The 20,441-nt window shown below is 45.1% G+C and overlaps 1 protein-coding gene across 4 annotated transcripts in view; it reads left to right on the forward strand.

Annotated features, from left to right (window-relative positions):
* LYPD6 (LY6/PLAUR domain containing 6) overlaps positions 1-8,134 on the forward strand; it is a 97,693-nt gene extending 89,559 nt beyond the window's left edge. For all 4 annotated transcript variants that reach the window (XM_088472390.1, XM_088472392.1, XM_088472393.1 and 1 more), the window contains exon 6: positions 3,565-8,134. In XM_088472390.1, coding sequence (XP_088328516.1) covers positions 3,565-3,735 — 171 coding nt within the window. In that variant the 3' untranslated portion in view covers positions 3,736-8,134. The remainder of the gene's footprint in view (positions 1-3,564) is intronic.
* The last annotated feature ends 12,307 nt before the right edge of the window (positions 8,135-20,441 follow it).

A 20,441-nucleotide genomic window follows, 5' to 3' on the forward strand; every position in this document is an offset into this window, starting at 1 on the left:
GTGCCGGTGTCCCCTCCCTCCCTCACTCACACTCTCTCATACTGCACAGCGATGACTTCTACCTGCTGGCATACTCATCCTCCTCTGCCCACCGTCAGCTCCGTGGGATGTGTAGGAGCAAGGCTGCGGAAGATGAGCCAGGGGGCGGGACCATTCAGGGGGGCGGGGTGTATGCAGTGGTCAGTCTGCCTGGGATGGAGGAGTAGACAGCAGGACATGCATGGCAGCCGGAGGAGCGGTGCAGAATACGGAGGTTTACTCTGGCTATGTGTAGCAGCCATCAGGGCAGAGAAAGGGACGGCGGCCAGGAAGACCCATAAGCTGAGGTGAACTACTCCTCTTACTCCCTTTCTGTCACCTGTTTTGAAATACTACTACTCCCTGCCCCACACTACTACTACTCCCTGACTGCCCCACACTACTACTACTCCCTGCCCCACACTACTAACACTCCCCGCCTGCCCCACACTACTACTACTTCCTGCCCCACACTACTACTACTCCCCACCTGTCCCACTCTACTAATACTCCCCACCTGCCCCACACTACTACTATCCCCACCTGCCCCACATTACTACTACTCCCCACCTGACCCACACTACTACTACTCCCTGTCTGCCCCCACTACTACTACTCCTTGCCTGCCCCACATTACAACTACTACTCCCTGCCTGCCCCACACTACTACTACTCCTCATCTACTCCACAATACTTCTCCAAGCCTGCCCCACACTACTACTCCCTGTCTGCCCCCACACTACTACTACTCCCTGCCTGTCCCCACACTACTCCTACTCCCTGCCTGTCCCCACACTACTACTACTCCCTGCCTGTCCCCACACTACTACTACTCCAAGCTTGCATCTGATCTGTGTTATTATTTTTTTCCTGCAAGGGCCAATGTGTTTGTTTTACTGCAGGGGCCAATGTGTTTTTTTCCTGCAGGGGCCAATGTGTTTTTTTCCTGCAGGGGCCAATGTGTTTTTTTCCTGTAGGGACCAATGAGTTTTTTTTCCTGTGGGGGCCAATGGTTTTTTTTTTTAACGTGTCGGGGGTCAATGTGTTTTTCTTCCTTGTAGGGGCCATTGTGTTTTATTGATTTCTGTAGGGTTGAGCTTATTTCCCCTTCATTGTAAGGACCTGGAAGTGACATGAGGTGAGGGCGGAAGTGTGGTCCCATACCCATAAAGGCCACCAAACAAAGAAATTTGTCCCCTCGTGGGCTCGGTTCGCTCGCCTCGGTTTGGAGACGGTGGCTCGCTTCGCTTGCCACAGGATTATCTTCTCCATCTGTTTCCACGTGGATAGTAGGGAATTACTCTCCAGTGTTTGTTTATCCAGTGGGGATCATTGTCTTATTTTTTTCTGTGCGGGCCAATGTGTTTTTTTTTCTTGTGGGGGCCAATGTGTTTTTTTTTCTTATGCGGGCCAATGTGTTTTTTTTTCTTGTGGGGGCCAATGTGTTTTTTTTTCTTGTGGGAGCCAGTGTATTTGTTTTATTTTGCGGGGGCCGGTGTGTATTTTGTTTTTTTTATTGTTGAGGATAATGTGTTTTTATGCATTTCTTGTGGGGGCAATGTGCTTTGTTTTTTTCCTGGGGAGGCTAATGTGTTTTTTTCCTGTGGGGGCCAAAGTGTTTTATTTTTTTTCTTGTGCATTGTTTGTCGTCTGCGCATGGGTCTGAGTTGCAGTGCGGATTTAGACGCATGCACCAAGAAGTTTGTTAGAAATGTGTTCGGTATTCCTAGGTAGTTACAGGAGGTTGTCTAAAGACTTAGGGGCCTATGTATCAAGCTGTTTGATACATAATATTATGCAAAAACTGCAGTTTCTGCATAATTTTATGTATTGTACTAAAAACACAATGCAGGTGATTTCACAGAAATCTCCAGCAAAGTGCTAATTAGCGCTGCAGATCGCAGTCCTCATTATTATCAATGGGGACTACGATCTGACCTCTATGTACTGAACTCCAAAAAGCGATGCTATTCAGGGCTTAGCCCCATTAGTTTATACCATCTTCAGATGTTGTAAACCACTGTAAGCCAATGGGGGCTCCAGGGGCAGGAGAGAGATCTTTTGATCTCTCCCCTGCAGCCCCAGCCAGCTCTGGAAGCTTACGCTGTGCCAGCTTCCCCCGATGAAGTCTTTCACAAACGTGAATTCTTCTATAATTTGCTGGTGATACAACTTTGCAGGGACAGTGGTTACCACAACCTCTGTCCCTGCGAGCTCCCCTTGGTATATAGCGGGGATTTTTTCATTAAAGATGAAAATATTCCCATGCGAGTTGAACCGATAACAATCGCTGCAGTAACGCGATTATTAGTACATAGACCCCTTAGACACTGACAGTTGGCATTTCAGTACTTGCATTTTCAAACGCATGGCTATACACCAGGGAAGGGCATTGTAGTGTTTATAGCCTAAAGTCACAGACGCAACTGCAGCAAAAGACACAAGGACAGAGGCTACTGTGTCCATCTCAGAATCAGACCCTATGAGATGGGATCCCGACCCCCTAGACAGTCCCCACCTCCTCAACAGACCCTGCACCTATTAGGGCTGCTTCCATAAATTTCCCGGGCTGGTTTTCCGTCCCAATCCGCCCCTGTGTCTGTCTATAGTCTGGAACCCCAATGTAAGAACCTCATTCTACTATAGGTGACACTCTATTTAAGTAACCTTTAACTGTCTTGAGGTTCTAATACTAAACCAGCCATAAGCTTGCATGCATGCTGGGAGTTGTAGTTTTGTTTAGCTGGAGAATCATAAGTTGCCTATCCCTGATATAAGGTTTAAATTGGGCCTGTCGCCAACACACATTGGAGGAATCCATTTTAGCCCAAAACTATACTTGGAACTATTGACATCGCTGGTACCAGGGCTGCAGATGGGGGTGGGGAAGCCGGTGTAAAGTACCTGTCTATGTCTGGAGGCTCGAGCTTGCTAGGGGAGGTGCATTCACACCCCAAGATTGTGTGGTATTTATGTGCAGCATTGTCTCCCCTGCTTCATACATACTCACAACCATTAGTACCAAGGCCATGTAGATTTCCTGTCGGCCCTATAGCAGTACACTACGTGACTTATACTCATGAGGCACTGTTTTCTAGTGAATTGATTGGCTCATTCTCATGAATACTATTTCCGATCACTATATGGGTTGTGTGCAGATGACTGGTTCACTTTGATTTACCAATCACCTACCAGCAGTTCAGGTTTTTCAGATTTCTATCAGAATCAATGATGAAATATAAAAGTGCTTATGCGGATCTTTAAGAATGAATTAATAAAGTTTGTAGGCTTCATAAGACATTTGAAAAATGTACAGCTTTGATGGTGTTTTACACCCTCTCATGTGCACACACTTTAAGCCAACTACACAGAAATGTCAGTGGTTTATTTATTGCATATATTGAACGTATTCCTTTACTTGAAGACATCGTTATAAAGTGTAATCAACTTTTTAATAAAAGTAATTGCTCTAATTAAATGATTAAAGTATAAGGAAAGTAATTCACTTTAATGTAATAATAACATGAATTCACTTTGTTCCCCCAGATGTGCACATCGTGTTGTGAAGGGAATATCTGTAACCTAGCTCTGCCCAGGAATGAGACAGACGCCATCTTTGCAACAACATCTCCCCTCAGTAACTCACAGAGACATTCGCTCCACAACTTCAGCCTTTTATTATGTTTTTTATACACTTTCTGGATTCTCATAACGTAGACTTCAAAACCACCAGGAAGAATGGGGCCAATCATTAAACTGTATATAGGTGTTATTTATGCTACTTTCTGAGTAATGTAGGTTGTACATTTTGTAGATAATCCTTTTTTTATGTTCTGTTCACTTATTTACACTGGATTGTTTTGCCAGAACAAATGTATTATTGTTTAGAGTTTAAATTATGTTTATACGTTTCATGAGACTAGGAAAATGGCTTCCTCAAGAGTTTAAAATGAACTTTGGGTATGCTATGTCTCTAAGCACACATGTTGTCTGCACATAGTGCAGAAATGCATTTGTTGGCTGAAGTGTTATTGATTATGCACGAGTGTCATGATCTCCTGTGAAAGAGATAGGCTTATACTCAGTGATGTCATTGATATCTGGTGAATGGTTAGGCTGCATTCTTAATGATGTCATTGGTTTCTTGGAAATGGATAGGCTGCATTATCAGTGATGTCACTGGTTTGTGGTGAAAGGATAAGCTGGATTTTCAGTGATGTCACTGGCTTTTGGTGAATCAAAATGTTGTATGATCAGTGATGTCACTGGTATCTAGTGAATGTATAGGCTGTATTCTCAGTGATGTTACTCGTTTCTGGTGAAGTATTTTCAGTCATGACACTGGCTCCTGGGGTGCATTCTCATGAATGTTGCTTTATTGCACAAAGTGGCTGCTTCCACTGTTTTGGGGTAATTGCTTCACTTTAAATAAAATATATATTTTTTAATCTTTTGGACACATTAGAGAACAAACTAGAAACTGTATGCCGAAAACATTAATTGTAGTACTTTATTTCATGGTATCTATCTAAATACAATCAGTCAGGTGAATAGACACTAGTTCAGGTATACAAACATATATTTAAAGTAGATGTATCAGTATTAACTGCACATAATGGAGGCAATATAAAAAGGATATCGATCAAGGCACGCTATTTGCTTATAGTTGTTGTGTCTCATTTTAGACTTTCACCAAATCATATGGGTTTGTGGCACAAACACCGGCATTTGCAGAGTAGCAGAAAAGACTGGAGTAGTTGCCTAGTTCTGTGGAGCAATCCCAGTATTGCTGAGCAAGATTATTGGAGTTGGAATGTTTTTAGGGTCTCTAGTTGCTGCGAGGATGGGCGTTTCTACTCCGTCAGGTTGATTTTTGCAGCAGCTGAAAGATGGCGGAAATTGGGCCTCATCGGAAACTTTACATTGGACATATTTTGCACCTTTCAGTGGCACTTTGGCAAAGATGCGCATTTGCCCAATGTGAAAGAAACCTTTAAACAACCAAAGGTGGCACATACAATAGATGCAATGCCAATGTCCCCTCACTCTCATGATTCATATAAGACATAAATGACGGTAAACGGAGCAGTACGTTGGGTGAAAATGGAAACGATTGATTTAATGAAGTTAGTGGTTGGGGCAGACATGACGTGTTCACACTTCTGCATTGTACATCATTACATATGTGTCCTCCTCCTGAGTAATAGGCGTGTACTGTGATCTACTAAAGCATTTTGTGATGCACATCCACTACGCTTCATGAAACCCTTAGCCAACAAATATATTCAACTTATACATTCACTGCACACTACAGAGTCACTGAGGCAAAGAGGAACAGGTACCTCATGCCTCAGTGATGTCACAAGTTTCAAGTGAAGTGTTAGGTAGAATATTGCTTTGTCCACAGCACATAGGCGCACAGGTTGTCAATGCTGTAACATTGTGGTGTGTTATTCCATGTTACATTGTACTAGGACTTCCATATGTTTTTCAGGAACTGTGATTTTTTTCCCTTCCAGAAATCTTTTAAATGCACAACACTTATTGACCCATGATTCCAACTGCTATGTATGCTGTCAAACTAACAGGATAGTTTATTTGGCAACCAAAATAAAGCATGGGCTGGATAGGCTGATACAGCTCCAGGTGACTTGACTATCTTACTGTATATTGCAATTTCCAAAATATAGAGCCCTACATTGTACTGGCTGCATTCCACCGCCACTAGTTTTTTCCTATTATTCCATATCACCCATCCGGCCTTAGAGATGCTGCTGACACTCTGAAGAAGTGTTTGAGTATCTGAGATTTGTCTATGAAGTCACATGACCTAGATCAGGTACCATTGTTTGGGTCTTCGATGGTAAAAGACAAATATATTTTGCTTTCATATAATTTTGTTCTTTAGACTTTTTGCTACTGTGAAATTGCTGAACACAGTTCTCCCATCATCATTTGTTATATGTACACTATTCTGCTACTATGTGGTTTCCTGGAATTGTTTTTAAAAAGGTGTTAAATGTCCTTTTATTTTCTTTTGTTATTCTCCAAACCTGCTTACACAATGAACAAATGATTCTATGCACTTAGTAAATAGGTTCAACTAAATAACAGTGTCTGTGAGTACAGTAAATATTTCTAATTTATCACTGCTCAGTACTCTCAGCATTTATGAAAATTTGTATGAAGGAACAAGGTGGCGTCATTATAACAACCAATCTTATGTGCTTTCACTTTCTAAGCCACACTGCAAAATGTCTTCAAACAGCACAATGTTTGGCATGTAACTGGGCAATGTGTGATAATTTGTTGTCCTGATAACTAAAATATAGGGATTCCATTTAGTTTATCTAAACAACTCTCTTGTCTCAAGGTAGGTAAAGCCACAGAGATAAAAAGACAAAGGCCCTGATTCAGAGCCGGACGCTCTGAATCAGGGCCGTCTTTAATTTTTAGAGCGGCCTCCTGACCGCTCGTATAGCTGTGGGTGACCAGGAAGTCGGCCAGGAAGATGGTCGCGAAGGTCAAGACCATCGCGATCATCGGGCTTGTGACGAGACCCTTGTGGTAGGGTCTCGTTGCTGCAAGCCCTGGAGTGCTTTCGGTTCTATCAGAACCGAAAGCACTCCACTGACATCACTTGTGATGTCAGTGGGGCCAGCCCCAGATGGTAGGTGTTCCCATGGGAACGCATCCGTCTGGGCAGCCACTCCCCCGGCACGCCCACTAAAGGGGGCGTGCTGTCACTCACCATCGACAGCACGCCCCCTTTGGTACAAGACCCGGCGCGACGGCTTGCCCGTCGCTATCCTGGTCTCGCACATGCGCACGATGGAGCCAGCTCCGTCGTTCGCATGCACACTGGGCCAACATCGACCCGCTTGCGAGCGCTCAGCGCTCGCGAGTCGGTCTGAATCAGGCCCAAAATGTATAGCTCTGATCAATTAAACCTGTTGTTTCTGCAAAAAAACACACACTTGTTTTGGGGCATGAGACTATTTCAAGATTGGTCCAGATCATACCTGCATTCATTCCCATTAGTATTTCGTCCAGATGGACTAAGTAGTCTGCTTATAGCTCCGATTTTCTTGCTTGCCTCTTAATTTAGTGATAATTTTTTTCATATGCTGCTTTATGTTTTATATTCATTTATATTTTTATGCCTATTTCGTTTTATATAGATTTATGTTTTACACTCCATTTGGCTTCCCTTTGTGTGTTTTTTTTTTACTGAGACAACCTAACATTTTTAATTATTTGATTAGCGCTATGTACTTTTTTCTTTTGTGTTTTATCTCTGTGGATGCATTGGCCACCGCTACTGTGTTTTGGCTTGTTTTTGCTTTAGATCTTAAATTAAACTAACACATTTTTTACAAGCGCCAGTACTATTGTTTGCTTAGCACGACAGAGATACCCAAACTACTAATTCTTCAAGCATTATTAAAATGAATATATAAAAGTCATGTCTGCTTTTGTTTCCTACAAAGATGGCACACCCAGTGGAATCACCCTTCCATTGCTCTAATATCTCCATGTATTCTTGTACTTGATCAGCAAGATGCATGGTACACATGAAAAGATGCTACATGTATGAGTGACAAACTTTATAGTCACTGGGGGGAATTCAGTGCGGCGCAGTAGACGCAAATCCCATCCAAAACGATTGTACGAAGGGACTTTGCAGCCAATAACATTGGTCATTTTGCCCCTCGCCCCATGTAGGTGTACATGAGAATTAGCAATGTTTGGCTACCGTATTAAGTGGTAATGTGTGCAGCTGAGCATGGTGGCGGCACACCGGGCTGAATTAAATTCTCCCCCCATGTTGTCGTGCAGAATAATGGATAGATGCTGTTAGATCTACTTATGCTGTACAGTGTAATAGCAGCATTTATTGCCACCAAAAAGGATGTATTTATTAAATAAGTTCATTGAACTTTAAATAGACCATGCTAGCAACACAAAGATGTAGATACATAAAGTCTAACATAGTTGTATTATTCGTGCAATGTACAAACATATTTATTTGTTTAAAACTGTATATATTGTAAAGCTTTGTATTTTTGTTACATCTGTTTTCAGTACACTAGATGCTACAATGTTAAAATATAAAATAAACTTCCTTCCATATTTAAAGACTTTTGTATTTTGTTAAGCAGACACTTTATTGCTAAAGAGTTAGGGTGCATACACACCTGTACGATATCGGCCCGATTTAGCCAAATCAGAAAGACAAATCGGCATATCGTGCAGTGTGTATGCCCAATTTGCACGTACCCGCGGTCGCATGCGATCTCGTGCGATTGGCTGTGCTGCACAGTCAATCATACGATATCGCATGTGAGCCTGTACAAGTTAATGAAGGACGGAACAGTGATTGTTCTGTCTTTCATTACATCTTTCAGGTGTGTACCGGCAATCATGCGAGTTCCAGGGTGAAGACAAATCGCCCTGAACATCGGCACGATTGCCGGATTTTTAGGTGTGTACCCAGCCTTAGAGGCATTCATCTGTCTACTGGGAGAAATTGAGAAAGAAAAGAGAACATTGAACATGTAAATGGAAAACTGTTAGGGGACAATTAAAGAAATATAGGATTTATTATATGATTATCAGGATGGTATACCTAGTATATATTATAGCAAGGATGATAAGTACAGTATGTTTAATATCAGGAGTGGTGTTTGCAGTTTGTTATTAAAATAATGCTATATACTCTACATTTATAGAAGGACTATAATGTACTGTATATCTTATAGCACTGGTAATATAATGCAGTAGATATTATAGCAATGATGATTTAAATAGTATATTTTATTGCAGGGATGATGCATGCATTATGTGTTACAGCAAGCATGATATGATATATACAGCATAAGATTTAGCAGTAGTGATGTAGGTAGTATAGGGTACAGCAGGAGAGGTGTATATACTAGATAATGACATAATGACACCATAAACAGCACCTGATATGTATTAAATAAATAATCATAGCAAAATATATTACATATATTATTATTTCTAATTCTATTAAGTTCTTATATTACTCAGGAAACATACATTGACCTAATATTTTGTCAACAGAATCGTTTTTGGAGGAGTTGTACTAAGATAAACAATTTGCACCTGCACAAGTAATATTTATGAATCCAGTGACAGTCACTGTTCAGCCCCACTCTTTGATCTGCTGAGTATATAGTAGGAAGACTAATGAGATCTACACATAATATTTCTTGCAACTGTCAAACTGAAGTTATTGTTACATTCCAGAAACATACACTAGAAAGTTGACTGAGCACACTTTCCATCTTGTCATCTATTTGGCTACTTTTTCAGTGATAGAGAGATAGAGCTGAAAATCATTTGCTTTACATGATTGCCGGATGACATTGGTAATTCATTTTTTTTTTAAAGTCTACTGATAATGATAATCGGCTATAAGTTTTAGTTTGTCCCAGACATAGGAAGATCAAGAGCTTTTCATAATTACAGAAAAACCAGAAATGCTGCTTTGACTTTAGAAGTTTAACTGTGAATGACAACTAAAAGGACGGAAGACATTTATTATTGGATTAATGGGTTACTCAGAGGATATTAAAGTCACTGTTTACTAAAGTGTTGTGTTTGAACTGAGGTCATGAAAGGGACATAACACAGACTTGTAGCTACATTTACAAGTTATTTTTCCTATCTAGATTTAAATTTAGGGATAATTAAACTTGTTTGTGTTTTAACTGAATCTGTTCATAGAGCAGAAGCAGCCATTTTCTGACTTTACCAACATTCACAGGAATTCAGCCTATCAGCGCACTAGTGATGTCACTGATACCCTGTGTAGAGATTGGCTGCAATCTCGATGAGGTCACTAGTGCAAGTGAATGGACAGACTACATTGAATATCGTCTTATTTCACAAATGGCTGCCTCCGCATGGTGTTTAGTTTAAAAAAAAATTAAATATTGTTTTAAAATAATATATATTTTACATTGATACCTGTATGAACAAAAGACTACCTTTCATGTTTTGTGGAAAACATATAGCAGAAATATCTCTCCAGTGACACCACCATAACATTACTGTGAGGTCTTTGTGTATGTGAAATGTTTATCTCTCTTCTCACTGTACTGTATATATAACAGAGCTCCAGCCATTAAGCACATAGAATAAATCTGACTTGGTAAGTAAGGTATCACAAAAGAATTTCCCCTCTCCTTCTTAAAAGCTAAACATTTACCTGTATGAAGTGATCACTCATGTGTAGACTGTAACTGGGGATGTCATTGTTACTGCTGTAATGGATGTTTTGCCTACACTACTTTAAATTATATTTATTTTATAGAATGGCCCATGGAAATACTCACTGGTTCAGAATTATCTTGTTTAACTGCAAAAAATGTCAAAAGTCCACACGTGTATATGTTATAGTTTATTTATTACATAGGGCCTGATTCAGAGATAGACGCAATAGCACAGCTGCAGCGTCTTTGTATACAGCGGCTGTGCTACAATCTGCAAAAGCCACATGAGGTGTCTTAAGTGATAAGACGCCCGCTGCCGGCTTCTCTGATCCGATGTTGCTATCGGATCAGCTATGTGACCATCGGACATCTGATTAACCCTCAGGTTACTAAGGATTTCTGGTAAATTATGCTGTCGGAGCCAGTGAAGCTGCATTTTCTGGAATGCTCCGTGTCACCGCCCCTTCCATCATGCTGCAGCATAGGAGCACGGTGACCGTCATCGCAGACACAGATCTGCACATGTGCAGTACAGATCTCACCCATGTGCAGTATAGATCTAGGGCATGTGCGGTAAAGATCTAGGGTTGTGCAGTACAGATCTTGCACATGTACAGTAGAGATCCTGCCCAGGTGCAGTACAGATCTTGCCCATGTCCAGTACAGATCTAGGGCATATCCAGTATAGATCTCGCCCATGTCCAGTACAGATCTAGTGCATGTGCAGTATAGATCTCGCCAATGTGCAGTACAGATCTCGTCCATGTGCAGTACAGATCTAGGGCATTTGCAGTATAGATCTCACCCATCTGCAGTATAGATCTCGTGCATGTGCAGTACAGATCTCGCGCATGTGCAGTACAGATCGCGGCCATGTGCAGTAAAGATCTTGCGCATGTGCAGTAGAGATCTCGCACATGTGCACTACAGATCTCGCCCATGTGCAGTACAGATCTCGCCCATGTACAGTACAGATCTAGGGCATGTGCAGTATAGATCTAACCCATGTGCAGCATAGGTCTCGCCCATGTACAGTACAGATCTAGGGCATGTGCAGTATACATTTCGCCCATGTGCAGTACAAATCTAGGGCATGTGCAGTATAGATCTCGCCCATGTGCAGTATAGATCTCGCACATGTGCAGTAAAGATCTCGCCCATGTGCAGTACAGATCTTGGGCATGTGCAGTATAGATCTCACCCATGTGCAGTATAGATCTCGCCCATGTGCAGTACAGATCTCACACATGTGCAGGACAGATCTCACCCATGTACAGTACAGATCTAGGGCATGTGCAGTATAGATCTCAGCCATATGCAGTATAGATCTAGGGCATGTGCAGTACAGATCTCGCCCATGTGCAGTACAGATCTCGCCCATGTACAGTACAGATCTACGGTATGTGCAGTATAGATTTCGCCCATGTGCAGAATAGATCTAGGGCATGTGCAGTACAGATCTAGGGCATGTGCAGTAGAGATCTCGCACATGTGCACTACAGATCTCGCCCATGTGCAGTACAGATCTCGCCCATGTACAGTACAGATCTAGGGCATGTGCAGTATAGATCTAACCCATGTGCAGCATAGGTCTCGCCCATGTACAGTACAGATCTAGGGCATGTGCAGTATACATTTCGCCCATGTGCAGTACAAATCTAGGGCATGTGCAGTATAGATCTCGCCCATGTGCAGTATAGATCTCGCACATGTGCAGTAAAGATCTCGCCCATGTGCAGTACAGATCTTGGGCATGTGCAGTATAGATCTCACCCATGTGCAGTATAGATCTCGCCCATGTGCAGTACAGATCTCACACATGTGCAGGACAGATCTCACCCATGTACAGTACAGATCTAGGGCATGTGCAGTATAGATCTCAGCCATATGCAGTATAGATCTAGGGCATGTGCAGTACAGATCTCGCCCATGTGCAGTACAGATCTCGCCCATGTGCAGTACAGATCTCGCCCATGTACAGTACAGATCTACGGTATGTGCAGTATAGATTTCGCCCATGTGCAGAATAGATCTAGGGCATGTGCAGTACAGATCTAGGGCATGTGCAGTATAGATCTCGCCCATGTGCAGTACAGATCTCGCCCATGTGCAGTACAGATCTCGCCCATGTACAGTACAGATCTACGGCACGTGCAGTACAGATCTCGCCTATGTGTAGTACAAATCTAGGGCATGTGCAGTATAGATCTCGCCCATGTGCAGAATAGATCTCGCGCATGTGCAGTACAGATCTCGCGCATGTGCAGTACAGATCTCGTGCATGTGCAGTACAGATTTCGCGCATGTGCAGCACAGATCTCGCCCATGTGCAGTACAGATCTCGCCCATGTGCAGTATAGATCTAGGACATGTGCAGTACAGATCTAGGGCATGTGCAGTACAGATCTCGCCCATGTGCAGTATAGATCTCGTGCATGTGCAGTATAGATCTAGGGCATGTGCAGTACAGATCTAGGGCATGTGCAGTATAGATCTCGCACATGTGCAATACAGATCTCGCCCATGTGAAGTACAGATCTTGCACATGTGCAGTACAGATCTAGGGCATGTGCAGTACAGATCTAGGGCATGTGCAGTACAGATCTAGGGCATGTGCAGTACAGACCTTGCCCATGTGCAGTACAGATCTCGCCCATGTGCATTACAGATGTAGGGCATGTGCAGTACAGATCAAGGGCATGTGCAGTACAGATCTCGCACATGTGCAGAACAGATCTCACTCATGTGCAGTACAGATCTAGCCCATGTGCAGTACAGATCTCGCCCATGTGCAGTACAGATCTCGCCCATGTGCACTATAGATCTCGCCCATGTGCAGTATAGATCTCGTGCATGTGCAGTACAGATCTCGGACATGTGCAGTACAGATCTCGGGCATGTGCACTACAGATCTAGGGCATGTGCAGTACAGATCTAGGGCATGTGCAGTATAGACCTCACGCATGTGCAGTACAAATCTAGGGCATGTGCAATTTAGATCTCGCCCATGTGCCGTACAGATCTCGCCCATGTGCAGTACAGATCTCGCCCATGTGCAGTATAGATCTAGGACATGTGCAGTACAGATCTAGGGCATGTGCAGTACAGATCTCGCCCATGTGCAGTATAGATCTCGTGCATGTGCAGTATAGATCTAGGGCATGTGCAGTACAGATCTCGGGCATGTGCAGTATAGATCTCGCACATGTGCAATACAGATCTCGCCCATGTGAAGTACAGATCTTGCGCATGTGCAGTACAGATCTAGGGCATGTGCAGTACAGATCTAGGGCATGTGCAGTACAGATCTCACTCATGTGCAGTACAGATCTAGGGCATGTGCAGTACAGACCTTGCCCATGTGCAGTACAGATCTCGCCCATGTGCATTACAGATGTAGGGCATGTGCAGTACAGATCAAGGGCATGTGCAGTACAGATCTCGCACATGTGCAGAACAGATCTCGCCCATGTGCACGATAGATCTCGCCCATGTGCAGTATAGATCTCGTGCATGTGCAGTACAGATCTCGGACATGTGCAGTACAGATCTCGGGCATGTGCACTACAGATCTAGGGCATGTGCACTACAGATCTAGGGCATGTGCAGTATAGACCTCACGCATGTGCAGTACAAATCTAGGGCATGTGCAATTTAGATCTCGCCCATGTGCCGTACAGATCTCGCCCATGTGCAGTACAGATCTCGCCCATGTGCAATATAGATCTCACCCATGTTCAGTATAGATCTCGCCCATGTGCAGTACAGATCTCGCACATGTGCAGGACAGATCTCGCACATGTACAGTACAGATCCGGGGCATGTGCAGTATAGATCTCGCCCATGTGTAGTACAAATCTAGGGCATGTGCAGTATACATCTCACGCATGTGCAGTACAGATCTCACCCATGTACAGTACAGATCTAGGGCATGTGCAGTACAGATCTCACCGATGTGCATTACAGATCTAGAGCATATGCAGTACAGATCTCGCGCATGTGCAGTACACATCTCGCCCATGTGCAGTATAGATCTCCCCCATGTGCAGTACAGATCTCGCCCATGTGCAGTACAGATCTTGGGCATGTGCAGTACAGATCTCACACATGTGCAGTACAGATCTCACCCATGTGCAGTACAGATCTCGCCCACGTGCAGTACAGATCTCGCCCATGTACAGTACAGATCTAGGGCATGTTCAGTATAGATCTCGCCCATGTGCAGCACAGATCTCGCGCATGTGCAGTATAGATCTCGGGCACGTGCAGTATAGATCTAGGGCGCGTGCAGTACAGATCTAGGGCATGTGCAGTACAGATCTCACCCATGTGCGGTACAGATCTCGCACATGTGCAGTACAGATCTCGCCCATGTGCAGTACAGATCTAGGGCATGTGCAGTACAGATCTCGCCCATGTGCAGTACAGATCTCGCCCATGTGCAGTACAGATCTCGCCCATGTGCAGTACAGATCTCGCCCATGTGCAGTACAGATCTCGCCCATGTGCAGTACAGATCTCACACATGTGCAGTACAGATCTCGCCCATGTGCACTACAAATCTAGGGTATGTGCAGTACAGATCTCCCCCATGTGCAGTATGGATCTCGCCCACGTACAGTACAGATCTAGGGCATATGCAGTATAGATCTCACCCATGTTTAGTATAGATCTAGGGCATGTGCAGTACAGACCTCGCCCATGTGCAGTACAGATCTAGGGCATGTGCAGTACAGACCTCGCCCATGTGCAGTACAGATCTCGCCCATGTGCAGTACAGATCTCCCCCATCTGCAGTATGGATCTCGCCCATGTACTGTCCAGATCTAGGGCATGTGCAGTATCGATCTCACGCATGTGCAGTACAAATCTAGGGCATGTGCAATATAGATCTCGCCCATGTGCAGTGTAGATCTCGCCCATGTGCCGTACAAATCTAAGGCATGTGCAGTATAGATCTCGCCCATGTGCAGTATAGATCTCGCGCATGTGCAGTACAGATCTCAGGCCTGTGCAGTACAAATCTAGGGCATGTGCAGTATAGATCTTGCACATGTGCAGTACAGATCTCGCGCATGTGCAGTACAGATCTCGCCCATGTGCAGTACAGATCTCGCCCATGTGCAGTACAGATCTCGCCCATGTGCAGTATAGATCTCGCCCATGTGCAGTACAGATCTAGGGTATGTGCAGTACAGATCTAGGGTATGTGCAGTACAGGTCTAGGGCATGTGAAGTACTGATCTTGCACATGTGCAGTACAGATCTAGGGCATATGCAGTATAGATCTCGCCCATGTGCAGTACAGATCTAGGGCATGTGCAGTATAGATCTTGCACATGTGCAGTATAGGTCTCGCACATGTGCAGTACAGATCTCGCCCATGTGCAGTACAGATCTAGGGCATAAGCAGTATAGATCTCACCCATGTGCAGTATAGATCTAGGGCATGTGCAGTACAGACCTCGCCCATGTGCAGTACAGATCTAGGGCACGTGCAGTACAGACCTCGCCCATGTGCAGTACAGATCTCGCCCATGTACAGTATAGATCTCGCCCATGTGCAGTACAAATATAGTGCATGTGCAGTATTGATCTCGCCCATGTACCGTACAGATCTACGGAATGTGCAGTATAGATCTCGCCCATGTGCAGAATAGATCTAGGGCATGTGCAGTACAGATCTAGGGCATGTGCAGTATAGATCTCGCCCATGTGCAGTACAGATCTCGCCCATGTGCAGTACAGATCTCGCCCATGTGCAGTACAGATCTCGCCCATGTACAGTACAGATCTACGGCACGTGCAGTACAGATCTCGCCTATGTGTGGTACAAATCTAGGGCATGTGCAGTATAGATCTCGCCCATGTGCAGAATAGATCTCGCGCATGTGCAGTACAGATCTCGCGCATGTGCAGTACAGATCTCGTGCATGTGCAGTACAGATTTCGCGCATGTGCAGCACAGATCTCGCCCATGTGCAGTACAGATCTCGCCCATGTGCAGTATAGATCTAGGACATGTGCAGTACAGATCTAGGGCATGTGCAGTACAGATCTCGCCCATGTGCAGTATAGATCTCGTGCATGTGCAGTATAGATCTAGGGCATGTGCAGTACAGATCTAGGGCATGTGCAGTATAGATCTCGCACATGTGCAATACAGATCTCGCCCATGTGAAGTACAGATCTTGCGCGTGTGCAGTACAGATCTAGGGCATGTGCAGTACAGATCTAGGGCATGTGCAGTACAGATCTCACTCATGTGCAGTATAGATCTAGGGCATGTGCAGTACAGATCTCGCCCATGTGCAGTACAGATCTCGCCCATGTACAGTACAGATCTACGGTATGTGCAGTATAGATTTCGCCCATGTGCAGAATAGATCTAGGGCATGTGCAGTACAGATCTAGGGCATGTGCAGTAGAGATCTCGCACATGTGCACTACAGATCTCGCCCATGTGCAGTACAGATCTCGCCCATGTACAGTACAGATCTAGGGCATGTGCAGTATAGATCTAACCCATGTGCAGCATAGGTCTCGCCCATGTACAGTACAGATCTAGGGCATGTGCAGTATACATTTCGCCCATGTGCAGTACAAATCTAGGGCATGTGCAGTATAGATCTCGCCCATGTGCAGTATAGATCTCGCACATGTGCAGTAAAGATCTCGCCCATGTGCAGTACAGATCTTGGGAATGTGCAGTATAGATCTCACCCATGTGCAGTATAGATCTCGCCCATGTGCAGTACAGATCTCACACATGTGCAGGACAGATCTCACCCATGTACAGTACAGATCTAGGGCATGTGCAGTATAGATCTCAGCCATATGCAGTATAGATCTAGGGCATGTGCAGTACAGATCTCGCCCATGTGCAGTACAGATCTCGCCCATGTGCAGTACAGATCTCGCCCATGTACAGTACAGATCTACGGTATGTGCAGTATAGATTTCGCCCATGTGCAGAATAGATCTAGGGCATGTGCAGTACAGATCTAGGGCATGTGCAGTATAGATCTCGCCCATGTGCAGTACAGATCTCGCCCATGTGCAGTACAGATCTCGCCCATGTACAGTACAGATCTACGGCACGTGCAGTACAGATCTCGCCTATGTGTAGTACAAATCTAGGGCATGTGCAGTATAGATCTCGCCCATGTGCAGAATAGATCTCGCGCATGTGCAGTACAGATCTCGCGCATGTGCAGTACAGATCTCGTGCATGTGCAGTACAGATTTCGCGCATGTGCAGCACAGATCTCGCCCATGTGCAGTACAGATCTCGCCCATGTGCAGTATAGATCTAGGACATGTGCAGTACAGATCTAGGGCATGTGCAGTACAGATCTCGCCCATGTGCAGTATAGATCTCGTGCATGTGCAGTATAGATCTAGGGCATGTGCAGTACAGATCTAGGGCATGTGCAGTATAGATCTCGCACATGTGCAATACAGATCTCGCCCATGTGAAGTACAGATCTTGCACATGTGCAGTACAGATCTAGGGCATGAGCAGTACAGATCTAGGGCATGTGCAGTACAGATCTAGGGCATGTGCAGTACAGACCTTGCCCATGTGCAGTACAGATCTCGCCCATGTGCATTACAGATGTAGGGCATGTGCAGTACAGATCAAGGGCATGTGCAGTACAGATCTCGCACATGTGCAGAACAGATCTCACTCATGTGCAGTACAGATCTAGCCCATGTGCAGTACAGATCTCGCCCATGTGCAGTACAGATCTCGCCCATGTGCACTATAGATCTCGCCCATGTGCAGTATAGATCTCGTGCATGTGCAGTACAGATCTCGGACATGTGCAGTACAGATCTCGGGCATGTGCACTACAGATCTAGGGCATGTGCAGTACAGATCTAGGGCATGTGCAGTATAGACCTCACGCATGTGCAGTACAAATCTAGGGCATGTGCAATTTAGATCTCGCCCATGTGCCGTACAGATCTCGCCCATGTGCAGTACAGATCTCGCCCATGTGCAGTATAGATCTAGGACATGTGCAGTACAGATCTAGGGCATGTGCAGTACAGATCTCGCCCATGTGCAGTATAGATCTCGTGCATGTGCAGTATAGATCTAGGGCATGTGCAGTACAGATCTCGGGCATGTGCAGTATAGATCTCGCACATGTGCAATACAGATCTCGCCCATGTGAAGTACAGATCTTGCGCATGTGCAGTACAGATCTAGGGCATGTGCAGTACAGATCTAGGGCATGTGCAGTACAGATCTCACTCATGTGCAGTACAGATCTAGGGCATGTGCAGTACAGACCTTGCCCATGTGCAGTACAGATCTCGCCCATGTGCATTACAGATGTAGGGCATGTGCAGTACAGATCAAGGGCATGTGCAGTACAGATCTCGCACATGTGCAGAACAGATCTCGCCCATGTGCACGATAGATCTCGCCCATGTGCAGTATAGATCTCGTGCATGTGCAGTACAGATCTCGGACATGTGCAGTACAGATCTCGGGCATGTGCACTACAGATCTAGGGCATGTGCACTACAGATCTAGGGCATGTGCAGTATAGACCTCACGCATGTGCAGTACAAATCTAGGGCATGTGCAATTTAGATCTCGCCCATGTGCCGTACAGATCTCGCCCATGTGCAGTACAGATCTCGCCCATGTGCAATATAGATCTCACCCATGTTCAGTATAGATCTCGCCCATGTGCAGTACAGATCTCGCACATGTGCAGGACAGATCTCGCACATGTACAGTACAGATCCGGGGCATGTGCAGTATAGATCTCGCCCATGTGTAGTACAAATCTAGGGCATGTGCAGTATACATCTCACGCATGTGCAGTACAGATCTCACCCATGTACAGTACAGATCTAGGGCATGTGCAGTACAGATCTCACCGATGTGCATTACAGATCTAGAGCATATGCAGTACAGATCTCGCGCATGTGCAGTACACATCTCGCCCATGTGCAGTATAGATCTCCCCCATGTGCAGTACAGATCTCGCCCATGTGCAGTACAGATCTTGGGCATGTGCAGTACAGATCTCACACATGTGCAGTACAGATCTCACCCATGTGCAGTACAGATCTCGCCCACGTGCAGTACAGATCTCGCCCATGTACAGTACAGATCTAGGGCATGTTCAGTATAGATCTCGCCCATGTGCAGCACAGATCTCGCGCATGTGCAGTATAGATCTCGGGCACGTGCAGTATAGATCTAGGGCGCGTGCAGTACAGATCTAGGGCATGTGCAGTACAGATCTCACCCATGTGCGGTACAGATCTCGCACATGTGCAGTACAGATCTCGCCCATGTGCAGTACAGATCTAGGGCATGTGCAGTACAGATCTCGCCCATGTGCAGTACAGATCTCGCCCATGTGCAGTACAGATCTCGCCCATGTGCAGTACAGATCTCGCCCATGTGCAGTACAGATCTCGCCCATGTGCAGTACAGATCTCACACATGTGCAGTACAGATCTCGCCCATGTGCACTACAAATCTAGGGTATGTGCAGTACAGATCTCCCCCATGTGCAGTATGGATCTCGCCCACGTACAGTACAGATCTAGGGCATATGCAGTATAGATCTCACCCATGTTTAGTATAGATCTAGGGCATGTGCAGTACAGACCTCGCCCATGTGCAGTACAGATCTAGGGCATGTGCAGTACAGACCTCGCCCATGTGCAGTACAGATCTCGCCCATGTGCAGTACAGATCTCCCCCATCTGCAGTATGGATCTCGCCCATGTACTGTCCAGATCTAGGGCATGTGCAGTATCGATCTCACGCATGTGCAGTACAAATCTAGGGCATGTGCAATATAGATCTCGCCCATGTGCAGTGTAGATCTCGCCCATGTGCCGTACAAATCTAAGGCATGTGCAGTATAGATCTCGCCCATGTGCAGTATAGATCTCGCGCATGTGCAGTACAGATCTCAGGCCTGTGCAGTACAAATCTAGGGCATGTGCAGTATAGATCTTGCACATGTGCAGTACAGATCTCGCGCATGTGCAGTACAGATCTCGCCCATGTGCAGTACAGATCTCGCCCATGTGCAGTACAGATCTCGCCCATGTGCAGTATAGATCTCGCCCATGTGCAGTACAGATCTAGGGTATGTGCAGTACAGATCTAGGGTATGTGCAGTACAGGTCTAGGGCATG

Source organism: Taudactylus pleione, unplaced genomic scaffold (assembly GCF_031769625.1).
Source record: "Taudactylus pleione unplaced genomic scaffold, aTauple2 ptg000122l, whole genome shotgun sequence".
Taxonomy (NCBI): Eukaryota; Metazoa; Chordata; class Amphibia; order Anura; family Myobatrachidae; genus Taudactylus; species Taudactylus pleione.